Here is a 13,705-nt window from a genome sequence, read left to right as displayed (position 1 = left end):
AGGCCATGTTTTCAGCTGTAACACGGTGTTCATATGCGATTCCATCAACAAGGCCTGTTGATTTGAAGATATTTCCGACAACGAGAGCTTTGCTAATCCTCTGCCACAGAATGCTGTTTTTCTCTTTTCTGTCCACGTGGTAACCCAGGATAGCACTGCCTCCATCAGAGGATGGTTCATTCCAACTCAAAGTCATAGCATCCTTGTTGAAAGATGTGACCACAGGAGTGCCTGGCTGGTTTGGCACATCAAATGGATAGGCAGCCACCACCGGTTCAGAGATAATGCATGGTCCGATGCCATATCTGTTCTGGGCTTTGACACGGAACTGATACTGGGTTCCAGTGTTGAGTCGAGCTGCCTTGAATGTGGTGCGGATAACTGTAGCTGCCAACTCCACCCATGAAGTACCCGTAGTCTCCCGCATCTCAACAATATAGTTGTTGATGGGAACACCTCCATCATTCTCTGGTGCTTCCCAGGACATAAGAACATAGTCACACGAGACCTCTTCCAGCTTGATGGGACCAGTGGGAGGACCTGGAATGTCATGGACTAGGACTGTGATTGTCTCAGTAACTGTACCTAGCATGTTCTTTCCTGTCATGGAGTACTGGCCTCCATCCGTCCTCTTGATCTCATTGATGTTGAGGATGGTTGACCTTGGTGTGGTTTCAGTGTTGATTCTTTGTGTCTCCTTGAGCACTGTGTCTCCCTTCTTCCAGGAAACCACAGGCCTAGGTTTGCCAAGCACTGGAATCTCCACCTTCACACGGTCCCCTGCCTTGGCAATGACCGTCTTCTGGTAGACTCCACGCAGGTCAAAGGAAGGAGCGGCAGTCTGCTCTTTGATAATAGCGGGTCTGCTCTCACGGGGGTCACTCCTACCTGATGCATTGACAGCCATTATTCGGAAGGTATACTCTGCACCTTCAATCAGATCTGTGACAGTGTAGTCCAGAGCCTTGATGGTGGTCACATGGACCCACTGGTCAGTGTCCTTCTTCTGGGCCTCAATGACATATCCAGTGATCAGGCTGCCACCATCATGCAGGGGCTTGGCCCACGCAAGGCTGGCACTGTCAGCACTCACATCTGTGACATACAAGTTCTCTGGTGCAGACGGGGCTTGGGACACCCTGATTGGCTCAGGGGTTTCAGCAGGTTCACCTACGCCCAGGTCATTCTCAGCAGACACGCGGAAGTAATAGTAAGCTCCCTCCTCAAGGTCTAGGAATTTTGAAGGAACACTTCTGCCATGTGGTGCTAAGCACTGTGTAAGCCTTCTTGGTAGCCTCTCTCTTCTCGATAATGTAGTTATGAATCTTTGAACCACCATCTATTATGGGGATTTCCCAGTGGAGGGTGATGCTGTTCTTAGTTATCTCTCTAGGTTTGAGGTTGACTGGTGGTCCTGGAGTGTCCAGAACTTTCACATTAACAAAGCCTGTCTTCTTTCCAGCAACATTCTCCAGACACAGGTTGTACTTTCCAGCATCGTATCTGGTGCAGTCAGGAATAACTAGTAGTGTGTAAGACTCTGTGGTGTCAATGTGTGCACGTGTTTTAAGGTTGGTATCGTCTTTGCTCCAAGTCACTTCAGGAACAGGGCGGCCTTTGAATGGGAACAAACATACGGATTGAAGCACGGCACCTGACCACCAGGGTTTTCCTGAGTTCGGCATCCAGCTCAAAGTCAGGCAGTGTTTCCTGGTCCACGAGTTCAGTCACTTTCTCAACCTCTGCAGGCTCACCAACTCCCTCAGAGTTTACAGCGCTGACTCTGAAGTGATACTTGCCACCCTTCTGAAGTTTACCAATAACATATTCAGTAGCTCTCAGTGGGTACTGTGTCTCTGTCTCCCAGTCATCATGTCCCTCCTTTTTGTACTCCACAATATATCCTTCTACTTCCAGACCACCATCATAGTGGGGTCGACCCCAGGCAAATGTGGCTGTGGTTTTTGTGGTGTCTGAAATTCTGGGATTGGATGGAGGTCCGGGTGGATCTAATAAACAGGGAAAAAAAAGAAAGGAGTCTTAAGAAGTTCTTGGGGGCCTTTTCACAATTAGTTTCTACACATTCAACTTTCTTGTATTAAAATGGAATTTTGAATTAAGTAAGAAATCCATTGTACTTACACACAATGTCTTTGGTCATCACAGGGCGTGATGGCTCACTTGGCTCCCCAAATCCAGCCTTGTTCTCAGCAGTGACTCTAAACTCATACTCTACTCCCTCACTCAGGCCTTGCACCTTAAAGCGCAGGTCAGGAATTGTCCTCTTACAGGCTCTCACCCATCTCATTCCTTTCCTCTCTTTCCTCTCTACACAATATCCTCTGATGTCACTTCCGCCATCCTGCACTGGTCTCTTCCACGAAATGGTGACAGCATTCCTACTGACATTGTCAATCTCTGGTGTCGAGGGTGGGCCTGGTGGGCCTGGGTAAACAAAATATGCAAGAACATTTTGGTCAGTTACACAATGAATTCTAAAAGGATTTTCATGGAAATTTGCAATTTTATTATTTTCATTTGACAGTATCTTTAAAATATTATACATATATATAATTTAATATAATTATAGTCAAACAGAAATCATATAAACTTACCAAAACTGTCAACCATTTTGACTGGACCAGACTGGCTTGAGTCTCCAGTGCCATACTGGTTCACAGCAGACACTCTGAAGATGTACTCATTGCCCTTGATCAGTTTGCTGGCTACACATCTGCAGTCCATGACATTTTCAGCTAGTTTGGTCCACTGCAGGCGGCTGGTCTCTCTCTTCTCGAGGATGTAGGACTTGATGGAGCAGCCTCCATCCTCCTCCGGTGGAAGCCAGGTCAGAGTACACTTCTCAGCTGAAATGTTACTGGCTTCAATGGGACCTGGAGGTCCAGGCACGTCCAGGACCTTCACTTTGACGTGTTCTTCCTTAATGCCAAAGGGATTGCTGGCTGTAATCGTGTATTCACCTGTGTTCTTCCGGCTTGCATACTTGATGGACAGAGTAGAGGAGGTGGGGGTGCTGGTAATGGTGACAATGTCAGAGGTCTTGAACTCACGGCCTCCCTTGGACCAGACAGCATTGGGAGGAGGTTTGCCCACAATCTTGGAGGCGGAGATCACAATAGTATCTCCTGCCCTGACTGACACACCGTCCTTCATGTCTGGATCAATGGTGATGGATGGGGGCTCTGCAGAGAGGATGGAAAAGAGTTGCATTATAATTATCTACAGACTTCAAATTCAAATTCTTTTCAATATGACTTTTTAAGACCTGCAGTGACCAACGCATATTAACTGCCAAACTACCTTAATTAGTTTCCTGCTCAGCTTACCATACTCATCCTTGCAAGTCAGAAGGTCAGTAGACTCTGAAGGAACACTGACAGCCCCAGCAGCATTCTTGGCCCTGATCCTGAATTGATACTGAGATCCCTCTGTCAGATCAGTGACAGTGAAGGCACAGCCCTGGATGTTGACATGATTGGCCTTCGTCCAGGCCTTGCCACCAGCCTCTAGCTTCTCCACCATGTAGCCAGTCAGCTTGTAGCCACCGTCATATTTGGGAGCAGTCCAAATCAGAGTGACTGTGCTCCTGGTGACGTTAATGACCTCAGGTTTGCCAGGAGGATCTAACAGTACACAAAGTCAATGCATCAAAACATACAGAAAACACCAGAAATGCTGCTAAGAATTAGTTTCTTCACATCAAGAAAAAAAAAGCAGTTAACTCACCGATAGGATCCAGGGCAACCACAGCCTCAGTGACCTTGCTTGCCTTTCCTAGGCCGGCCACGTTCATGGCCATCACCCTGAACTCATACTCTAGTCCCTCTATCAGGCCAGTGACTCTGCACTCCTTCACTCTGAGAGGAGTCTTACTGGCCCGTTTCCACATTAGGCTGTTTCTCTCCTTAAACTCCACATGATATCCTACAGAGAACACAAAATCATTTAGTCACAATGATTACTGTTTGCTATTTACTCATGCTAAACTATAAACTGATATCTGCGTCTGTTACCAGTAATTGGGGAGCCACCAGTGTCCTTTGGATCAGCCCAAGTCAAGAGGGCCAATTCATGTCGGATGCTCATGAATTTCTGGAGGAGCAGGCGCCTCAGGTACATCTGGAGGAGAAAGACGCAGGGGTAGAAGGATTAGGAAAGAAGGTAAGAAATGAAAATCCATCTAACAAATCACAGTGAGTTGTAAAAGTGCCTTAGATTGTCTTCATGAAGCACAGTAACTGTTATGTTCTTACACATGCAACAGTATTCATTTTTGTAATCTGCATTAAAACTTCTGTCTCTTTAACACGAAAAGTGAATTTCTACCAAGTTTATACAATATATGCGTCTCAATATGTTAATTTATTTATTTTTTCAGAAAAGTTGAATTCATTTGAAGTAACTTCATCCAACAAACTGATTTTCGTGGCTTCATTCAAGGAACAACTGAGACTCAAGAGTTGACCCAATGACAATGATAGTAAATATCAAGGTCTCTGTGACCACAACAGATAAAAACACGACTGCCTCTGGCAAAAATGTAATTAACCAATTAACTACTATTACTTAAGCGTGAAGATACTCACTGAATGGATGCTGGGCGATGACAGGGTCAGACCTGAGATACTCTCCAACTCCATACTTGTTCTCAGCGAAGACTCTGAAGATGTATTCGATTCCATCATGGAGCCTGATCACCCTCATGGTAGTCTTCTGGATGGCTGAAGCCACTGTGGCCCACTTATTGTCTGTTGTCCTCCTCTTCTCAACAATGTAGTTCGAGACCTCTGCGCCGCCATCATCTTTGGGCGGTCCCCACTCCAGGGTGATGCCATCAGCAGTGATCTCGTCAAACTTAATGGGTCCAGTGCAGATGCCAGGCTTGCCGACCACCTTCAGCTGGAACTTGCAGTCCTTGGAGCCAGCGCTGTTCCTGACAGTGATGGTGTAGGTGTCCGCATCTCCCCTCTGGCAGTCTCTGATCAGCAAGGTGGTGATGCCTTGAGATGCCTCCACGCACATCCGGCCAGTGTCTCCAAGTGCCACATCACCCTTCTTCCATGTGGCAGAGGGGTAGGGTACTCCGATGATGGGGATGTTGATACGTGTGGTGCTTCCCTCCTTCACAACATAGCAGCCGTCATGCAGACTGCTCAAGTTGCAATCAGGTAGCACTGAAATACAAGGGAATTTAGTAGTTGGACACATTATGTTCTAGCTAAACAACCATTTATAACCAACAGCATCTGGCACGGTGGCTGATTTCTTACCAAATTGGTCCTTGGCGACAACAGTGAGGTCAGTGGGTGGTCCCTCACCGGACTCATTGAGTGCCTTGACTCTGAACAAGTACTCTTTGCCCTCAGTCAGTTCGCCAATGACGTGTGAGGTGTTCTTGCCCTTCATGATCTGCTTCCACTTCTCCTCGCCTTCACTCTGCTCCAGGATGTAAGCAGTAACATGGCTTCCGCCATCGCTGATGGGCTTCTTCCAGCCCAGAGTGATGGAGTCCTTGGTGGTCTTCTGAGCTCTGAAATCTGTCACTGGACCAGGTTGCTCTGAGGAGGGAGGAGAGCAGGGTTAATGTTGAGCACATAATGTGTTTATATTGGATGAAGGCTGTAGGACTTAGGACAAGTTCCTTCCTCTCAGATTTAAATATAACATGTAGCTTTGCTTGACTTGCTATATCTTGGTCTTGGCCACTGATCTCAACCATTACTGTTAGATTCAGTTTAACAACAAAGACCTGTAACTACCTGAGGCTCGGACACTGCCGGCAGTTTCACAGCCCTCTCCGATACCATATGCGTTTTCAGCTAACACTCTGAAGCAGTAGGCCTGTCCCGCCTCCAGGTTGGTGATCCTGAAGGAGGTCTTGGGGCACTCCGCCGACACACAGGTCCAGGCCTTCCTCTCAGCCAGACGCTTCTCTACAATGTAGCTCTTGACTGGGCTGCCACCATCGATCAGCGGGGGTTCCCAGGAGATCCACGCATGGCTTCTGGAGGTCTCCTTTATGATCATGTTCAGAGGTGGTCCGGGAGAGTCTGAAGGGGAGGAGAAGCAGTTATCTTATGGGTACATGGGTGCACTGCATAATTTAAAACAATTTTCTAACTTCACAGCTACATTGCTTAAAAATTATTCTATTCTAATACTAACTTTTAACTTTTACCTTAATGCTGCCTCAGCAGAAACATAATTAAAAAAAAAAAAAATTCCAGCTGTCTTTTAAATCATTGCGGGCTCATAAAAGAACCTGACCTTCACTGAACTATATTCACAGAAAAAAAGACTTTTCAACTAAATTTAACTTAGATATTTAGTTTTTTTTCCGGCTGTAACAAACCAAACTGATGCTAAATGGAGAGTGTATACTCTCCATGGAACATATTCATTTTCTCCATTATGTTTCTTATGTCTGACATTCTTACCATGGACCTTGACCACAATGGTGTAGCTCTTGGAGCCACTGTTGTTCTCCAGCGTCAGGACATATTTGCCGGCATCATATCTGTTAACACCCTCGATCATCATGAAGGTGTCCCAGTCTGTTGTCTTGATCAGCACACCCTGTCTCTCTTTCAGGTTAGCATTCACCTTTGTCCATGTCACTTTCGGTGCTGGGCGTCCTCTTAGTGGGACGTAGAGTCTCATGGTGACACCAGCTCGAAGGACTAAACCCTTTCTTAGGTCAGCATCCAGCTCAGCTTCAGGAGCAACTGGAGGAGAGACAGAAAAGCACTTATTAATCTCAATTTTACTGTTAACCTATGTTACTTCCACATTATTTATTCAGTCAAAGATAATTAGTACAAAGATGATTAGTTGCCTGAAATGAGTGGTGATACACAATGAAGTAATTAAATATAAAGAAATTAATGTACTTTGAAAGGGTTACCGTACTGAAGGTGTCTGCGTTCAGTTATATCTAGAAAATCATTATTTTTACTGAAGAAGCTCATGTGGGCTCAAGTGGTACTGCTAAGTTGGCTAAATTAGGAAACAGCTACCACACATTCCTGCCCTAGGTTCTATATTATTTTATTACAATCAACAGGCATAATTTAAACTGATGACTGTGATACTGTGAGGACAAATATGTGGTGTGGGGCCATAGCATTGTGGGTGACACTAGCTCTCAAATGTTAGCCATACTACATAGCTAAGTTGTCTTAATTAGCCCATGTCTGCTACTCCTATATGAATTTTATCAAATACTTGATTCATATGACTTAATGCTTAGAGATTCTTTTTAAAAATGAAGTGGTACAATAAAAGTTGGGGAACGTACTTAGGATGTCCTTAGGCATGTGGTTTCCAGGGACTTCGCTGGGCTCGCTGTAGCCAATCTTATTGACAGCGGTGACTCTGAACTGGTATTCTGTGTTGTCCATCAGGCCTGTCACCAGGAATTTGGTGGCCTGGAGCTTTTTGGGGACGTTGCACTTCATCCAATCCTCAGCATCCGCACGCTTGCATTCCACCAGGTATCCAATGATCTCACAGCCACCGTCATACGCAGGTTTGGTCCAGCTAAGGCTGATGGAACTCTTGGTGGAATCCACCACCTTGGGGAAGGCAGGTGGGCCAGGAGGATCTGGAAAATAGTCATGTTACATTTGTTATTATTTATATGGAGAAAAATTTGATAGATTAGAAATAATTGTTAATATCAGTCCTGCCTATTTCAAGCATTTTGTTTCATCACAGTGTTTTTCAAAGCATAAACTTACAGACGGGATCGACAGCCAGTGCAGCATTGGATGCATCACTAGGTTTGCCAAGACCAGCCTTGTTCATGGCAATGACTCTGAACTCATACTCAGAGCCCTCTGTCAGCTGAGCGGCCTTAATGGTCCTGTCGATGACTGGCCTGCGGTTGACCTTAGCCCAGGTGAGTTCAGTGGCCTCACGTTTCTCCACCATGTAGCCCAGAATGGGAGCCTTGCCATCGTTAGCTGGAGCCTTCCAGCTGACTGTCATGGAGTCCTTGGTAATGTTGGTGATGACTGGGGGCTCACATGGACCAGGAACATCTGAGAGAAAAAAATTATAAAATCCCATTAGTGTCATCAGTCAAATACTGATCAACATAGTAAGTTAGAAGGGACTAATACAAAAATAAATTATTAAAAACAAAGTCAATAAATGACTGACATGACATGACAAGTGTGTGATAACAAATAAAGTCATTGATCAAATCCTTTAAACATACGTTAGAGGATTTAATTTTAGAGTTCGTATCCAGTGGCAATAAAAGAAACTGCACTGGTCTGAACGTACCATATGGATTCTTGACCATGACGGCGTCAGTCATGATGGGGTCTCCCACACCGTACTGGTTCTCAGCACTGACTCTGAACTGGTACTCGTGTCCTTCAATGAGTTTCTCCACTGAGCAGTCGGTAATGTGCCCATGGATGTTGGAGGTGACCAGTGCCCAGTTGGCTCTGCTGGTCTCACGCTTCTCGATGATGTAGTTGGTGATCTCAGAGCCACCGTCTGCAACTGGGGGCTCCCAGCGCATCTTAACACGGTCAGCAAAGACTTTACTGATTTTCACAGAGGCTGGAGGACCAGGTTTGTCTGCAGGTGAAACAGAGGGAGGTTATTTATTTGTTTATCTGAACACATAATATATTTGCTTAAAACACTACAATAAAATAATATATAACTTACCAAGCACCTTGACCTTAATGGTGGCGTACTTGCTGCCATTGATATTCTCTGCAGTGATAGTGTAGTCTCCAGTCTCTTTTCTGGTGACAGAGTAGAGCTCCAGCAGGTGGAGATGTTTCTTTTGGGTCATCTTCATGCCCTCGGCAAGAGTCAGTGGCACTCCATTTCTCTTCCAGCTCACCTTGGGCAATGGCTTGCCGAACACCTCAGCATCCAGGAAGATGTTCTCTCCGGCTTTCACCACAATCAGGTTCTTCATGTTGATACCCAGCTCCACACGAGGAGGAACTGCTCAGGAGGAGAAGAGAGAAGAATCATTAGTATTTGTCAATAATTTAATTTGTCAGTCATAGTTTTCCTTGCTTTGTGGAGTTGTACCGTTCTCTGCGATGACAGGGATGGGGTCAGACAGCTCTGATGGCAGGCTGATGTTGATGGCCGTCTTGGCGATGACTCTGAAATGGTACTGTTGGCCCTCCTCCAGGCCGGTCACCACATAGCTCTCCGTCTGAATGTTCATGCAGTTAGCATTGCAGCGAGTCCACTTATCTTCTGGAAGCTTTGTGTATTCCACATAGTAGCCAATCAGCTTGCTACCACCATCATGCTTTGGGCGGCTCCAGACCAGTGACACAGAGCTCTTAGTCACATCCATGGGTTCGGGTTTGCCTGGTGGGTCTGGATGGAAAGAGGCAAAGGGTTGTAGACTCAGTTATGCTGTCTGAACACGGAAGAACAAGTGAAAAAGAATGTGAACCTGGTTGGTGTTTGTCAAGCAGTAACATGGCCTCGCATGGACCATCGAAAAGCTAACTTAAGTGAAGATTGCAACTGAAGAATGTCATTGTACCCAGACTAGAAATGATGCCCATACTTAGTTTTTAAGTAATACTCCCTTTGGAAATTGAATTTAGAATTTTGTGTTTCACTGTTTAACTTTCTTTCATTAAAAAAAAACATATGTTGAATTCATGACAAGATTTCCGTACCAACAGCGGTCCTGGCTGTGATGAAGTCAGTCTGTTTGCAAGGTTTGCCTTGTCCAGCCAGGTTGAGTGCCGACACCCTAAATGTGTACTCCAGGCCCTCGATCAGGTTGGTGCATGTGTACTGGGTGGCTTTGACCACAGATTCATTGGCCTGCACCCACAGAAGGCTGTTCCTCTCCTTCTTTTCAATGCAGTATCCAGTGATTGGGCTGCCGCCATCACTGCTGGGACGCTCCCATGACAGGATGACAAAGTCCTTGTTGACCTTGTTGATCTGCAGATTTCTAGGCTCACTGGGAGGATCTATAACGAAAAACAGTAGTTAGTGCATTGTGTCATAGCTGCACTACTGTTTATAAGTAATGGAGCCAACAAAGTAAAGTTTGGGTTCAGACTCACCAAATGGATATTTGGCGATCATCCTCTCAGAATAGATTGGCTCAGAGATGCCGAGCCTGTTCTCAGCACGGACTCGGAAGCCATACTCTTTGCCGGGTGTCAGTTTGGTCATTCTGAAGCTGGTTTTAGTGCAGGATGGGGACACTGTGACCCAGTCGCCCTGGCTGACGTCACATTTCTCCACAATGTAGTTGGTGATGTTGCTGCCGCCATCCTCTTGTGGTGAGTTCCACAGCAGTGTACAGGCATCAATATCCTGTTCAGTGATCTCTAGAGGAGCTTCAGGGGGTCCAGGAATGTCTGCAGAGACAGATGATGAGTCACTAAAGGACAATAATAGACACCTAATCGATCTGTTATTCATCATTCACATTTCAGTTGAGAACCAGCAGCTTCAACAGTGTCTGCTGTTCAAACTGACCCATGACGATGACTCTGAGGATCTGGTTGATCTTGCCAGTGCTGTTCTCAGCAGACAGACTGTAGTAGCCGCTGTCCTTTCTTGTCGCATTCTTGACCATTAGTGTGCAGGTTGTCAGCGTCTTTACAACAGACAGTCGGTCAGAGGTCAGCACGTCCTCGTTGCCCTGCTTCCACTTGCAGAAGGGAGCAGGTTTACCTGCCACGATGGCCTCAATTACCATCTTGGATCCAGCTCTGACTGTCACAATGTCGGGCATGATGATCTTAGGCGCCACTGGAGGAAGATGAGACACAAAAAGTTAAATATAATTAAATACTTTGAACTTACACATTTATTTTTCTGGCTCCATTAGTCTGTGAGTCTGGGAGAGTTTAGATCTGTCTACTCACTGAGCTGCTCCTTGACCTCAAACACTCCCTCTGCCTCTCGGGCCAGGCTGACTCCCACTGAGTTCCTGGCTGCCACTCTGAACTTGTACTTCTTTCCTTCCTTAAGACCAACCACCACAATGGTCAGGTCTTTGACCACAGAGTAAGGTGTCCATTTGTCTTCAGGTGCACCCTCCTCCTGGTAGTCTACCACATAACCGTTGATCTTGGCTCCTCCATCTCTGAGTGGCTTCAACCAACCAAGTGTGGCGCTGTTCTTGGTGATCTCCAACACATCCATCTTCTTCGGAGGGTCTGGCTCACCTTGATGTAACACACAGCAGGTGTTAGGAGATGCAAACACAAAGGAAAACACAGGATGGTGACATACTAAACCTTATGCGTGATCTGTGATGATACTCACTGATGGGATCAACAGCCAGGTAGGATTTGGGCGAGTCTTGAGGAACTCCGATGCCATATTTGTTGCAGGCCATGACTCTGAAGTAGTACTCGATGCCGGGTGTCATGTTGGTCACCTTGAAGCTGGTCTTCTTCTGATCCTCTGTGCATTTGGTCCAGGTCTTCCTGTCCACCTCCCGTTTCTCCACAATGTAGTTGAGGATGGGACTGCCACCGTCATTTTCTGGTGGCAACCAGGACAACTGAGCTGTTGTCTTGGTGATGTCAGTTGCCTCTAGGCCGCCAACAGGCCCAGGAGTGTCTGCAGAGGATGAATATTAGAATCACTTTCTTTGTTTGTCTGCTAGCGAAAAAATTTTGTATCTTTTTTTTAAAAAGACAAAGCTGAAAAAATTAAGTTTATCATTATTTGTCTGTTTCTTACCAAGCACTTTGACACGGACGAACACAGCTTTCTCTCCAGCTGAATTGGACAGAGTCAGTGAGTATTTGCCAGAATCCTCTCTGGTGCTCTCAGGGATGACCAAGAAGGACATGGTGTCAACCTGGTCCACGTGGCCTCGGCGGACCACATTGTCCACACCAAGGCGCTTCCAAGTAACCTTGGGGGCTGGCCTTCCTCGGATCACAGCGAAAAGCCTGATTGGGCAGCCGGCCCTGACAGCCAGGCCTTTTCTCAGACTGGCGTCCAGCTCGATCTCTGGAGCCTCTGTTGCAAGGAAACACATTGGTTTTGAGATCATTCTGGTGTTATTAAGACTCACCATGTCATATAATGCAGTGGATTTATTTGGGCATAGCAGCTGCTGGCTTTGTTAACCATTCATTCTTACCCAAGATCTCCTTGGGGGAGACGGCCTCCTTCAAGTAGGCGTGGCGTCCCCAGCCCACCTGGTTTTGGGCAGACACCTTGAACTCGTACTCCTGCTTCTCATCCAGCTGGCCAATGGTGAACTCTGTGAGTACCAACGGGCCATGGGTGTCAATTCTCTTCCAGCCCTCTGTGGGCTTCTCAGGGTCTGCCTCACTCTTCAGCCTCAAGTCCAAGCTGTAGCCAATTATGGGGGCACCACCATCATACACAGGTTTGGACCAGGACAGCGTGATAGAGGTCTTGGTGCTGTCAGCCACCTTCAGGTACGCAGGGGGCCCAGGAGGCTCTGCAGGTGGAGACAGAAAAACAGAGCTCATAGGGGTAAAACTAATCATCTACATCACTTACAACTTAGGTTTCCAGTACATTCCATGTTCTCTGGCTTGAGTACAAATCTGAATAACATTTTTAAAGGCATAAAATGAGCAGCAACTCTAAACTCACCAATGGGATCTTTGGCTGCAACGGGTCTGCAGGGTTTGCTGGGCTCTCCCAGACCAACCTCGTTCTCAGCCTTCACCCTGAACTGGTACTCGTGGTTGGGAATCAGGTTTGTGACTTTCATGCGTCTCTCAGAGATGGGGCTCTTGGTGCATGGTACCCAGCGCACTGCCCTCTTCTCTTTCCTCTCCAGGATGTAACCAGTGATTGACTTTCCTCCATCGTTCTCCGGAGGAGCCCAGACCACTGTCATCTCATCTTTACTAACCTGTACCACAAAAATATTAACATTGTGATCAATGGCAGAAATCTGTTTTTATAGCTAGGTCATACATACATACACATATACCTGTAAAACAGTCCAACAGTCTTTTACTTACCTTGGTGACCTCTGGGGCATCAGGGGGACCAGGTTTATTGAACTGAGTCTTGACAGTGACAGGCTTGCTCTCCATGGCGGGACCAGTTCCCATCTTGTTCTCAGCTCTTACTCTGAAGATGTACTCGTTGCCTTCCACTAGACGAGTGACGTTGCAGTATGGTGTGACCACAGAGGCTGAGTATGTGGACCAGACCATCCTCCTGGTCTCGCATTTCTCCAGGATGTAGCTGTCCACCTCACAACCTCCATCATCCTCTGGAGCATCCCACACCACCCTGCACTTGTCAGCTCCGATGCCAGTAATCCTGAGGTTCCTGACTGGCCCGGGGACATCCAGGACGTTGACGTTGGCATATGCTGTGAAGGTTCCAGCAGAGTTGGTGGCAGTGATAATATACTTTCCGGTGTCACTGCGTCTGGACTTTGTCATAAGGAACTTGGAGTAGTCTGGTCCAGTCTCATAGCTGATTCTGGGGTTGTCTCCGACAGCCTTGTCTTTTCGTCCACTTGACCTCAGGCTGGGGTTTTCCTCTCAGGCCAGCCTCCATCCTGACTGACTCTCCAGCCTTCACTGTCAGAGTTCCGGCTAGTTTCAGGTCAATGACAGGCTTCTGGATTTCCTCTCTCACCACAATATCAGCAAGTTTCACCCAGGCACTTTCACCTCCTTCATTGACGGTCTGCACTCTGAATGAGAAA

At 46.6% G+C, this 13,705-nt stretch overlaps 1 protein-coding gene across 1 annotated transcript in view; it reads right to left on the bottom strand.

Moving 5' to 3' along the window:
- LOC108874713 (titin-like) overlaps positions 1-13,705 on the bottom strand; it is a 203,254-nt gene that overhangs the window by 43,575 nt on the left and 145,974 nt on the right. Inside the window, 28 exon segments of the mRNA XM_051073998.1 lie at positions 2-1,231; positions 1,233-1,619; positions 1,621-2,009; positions 2,143-2,445; positions 2,616-3,203; positions 3,348-3,644; positions 3,748-3,945; positions 4,035-4,107; positions 4,109-4,140; positions 4,608-5,195; positions 5,292-5,579; positions 5,781-6,071; positions 6,459-6,746; positions 7,319-7,624; positions 7,761-8,063; positions 8,311-8,613; positions 8,707-8,994; positions 9,085-9,384; positions 9,696-9,998; positions 10,095-10,394; positions 10,516-10,791; positions 10,908-11,210; positions 11,311-11,610; positions 11,734-12,018; positions 12,143-12,469; positions 12,628-12,892; positions 13,005-13,503; positions 13,505-13,693. Coding sequence (XP_050929955.1) covers positions 2-1,231; positions 1,233-1,619; positions 1,621-2,009; positions 2,143-2,445; positions 2,616-3,203; positions 3,348-3,644; positions 3,748-3,945; positions 4,035-4,107; positions 4,109-4,140; positions 4,608-5,195; positions 5,292-5,579; positions 5,781-6,071; positions 6,459-6,746; positions 7,319-7,624; positions 7,761-8,063; positions 8,311-8,613; positions 8,707-8,994; positions 9,085-9,384; positions 9,696-9,998; positions 10,095-10,394; positions 10,516-10,791; positions 10,908-11,210; positions 11,311-11,610; positions 11,734-12,018; positions 12,143-12,469; positions 12,628-12,892; positions 13,005-13,503; positions 13,505-13,693 — 9,499 coding nt within the window.

This window comes from Lates calcarifer, linkage group LG1 (genome assembly GCF_001640805.2).
Source record: "Lates calcarifer isolate ASB-BC8 linkage group LG1, TLL_Latcal_v3, whole genome shotgun sequence".
NCBI lineage: Eukaryota > Metazoa > Chordata > Actinopteri > Centropomidae > Lates > Lates calcarifer.
This window is presented reverse-complemented; position numbering and strand designations above follow the sequence as displayed.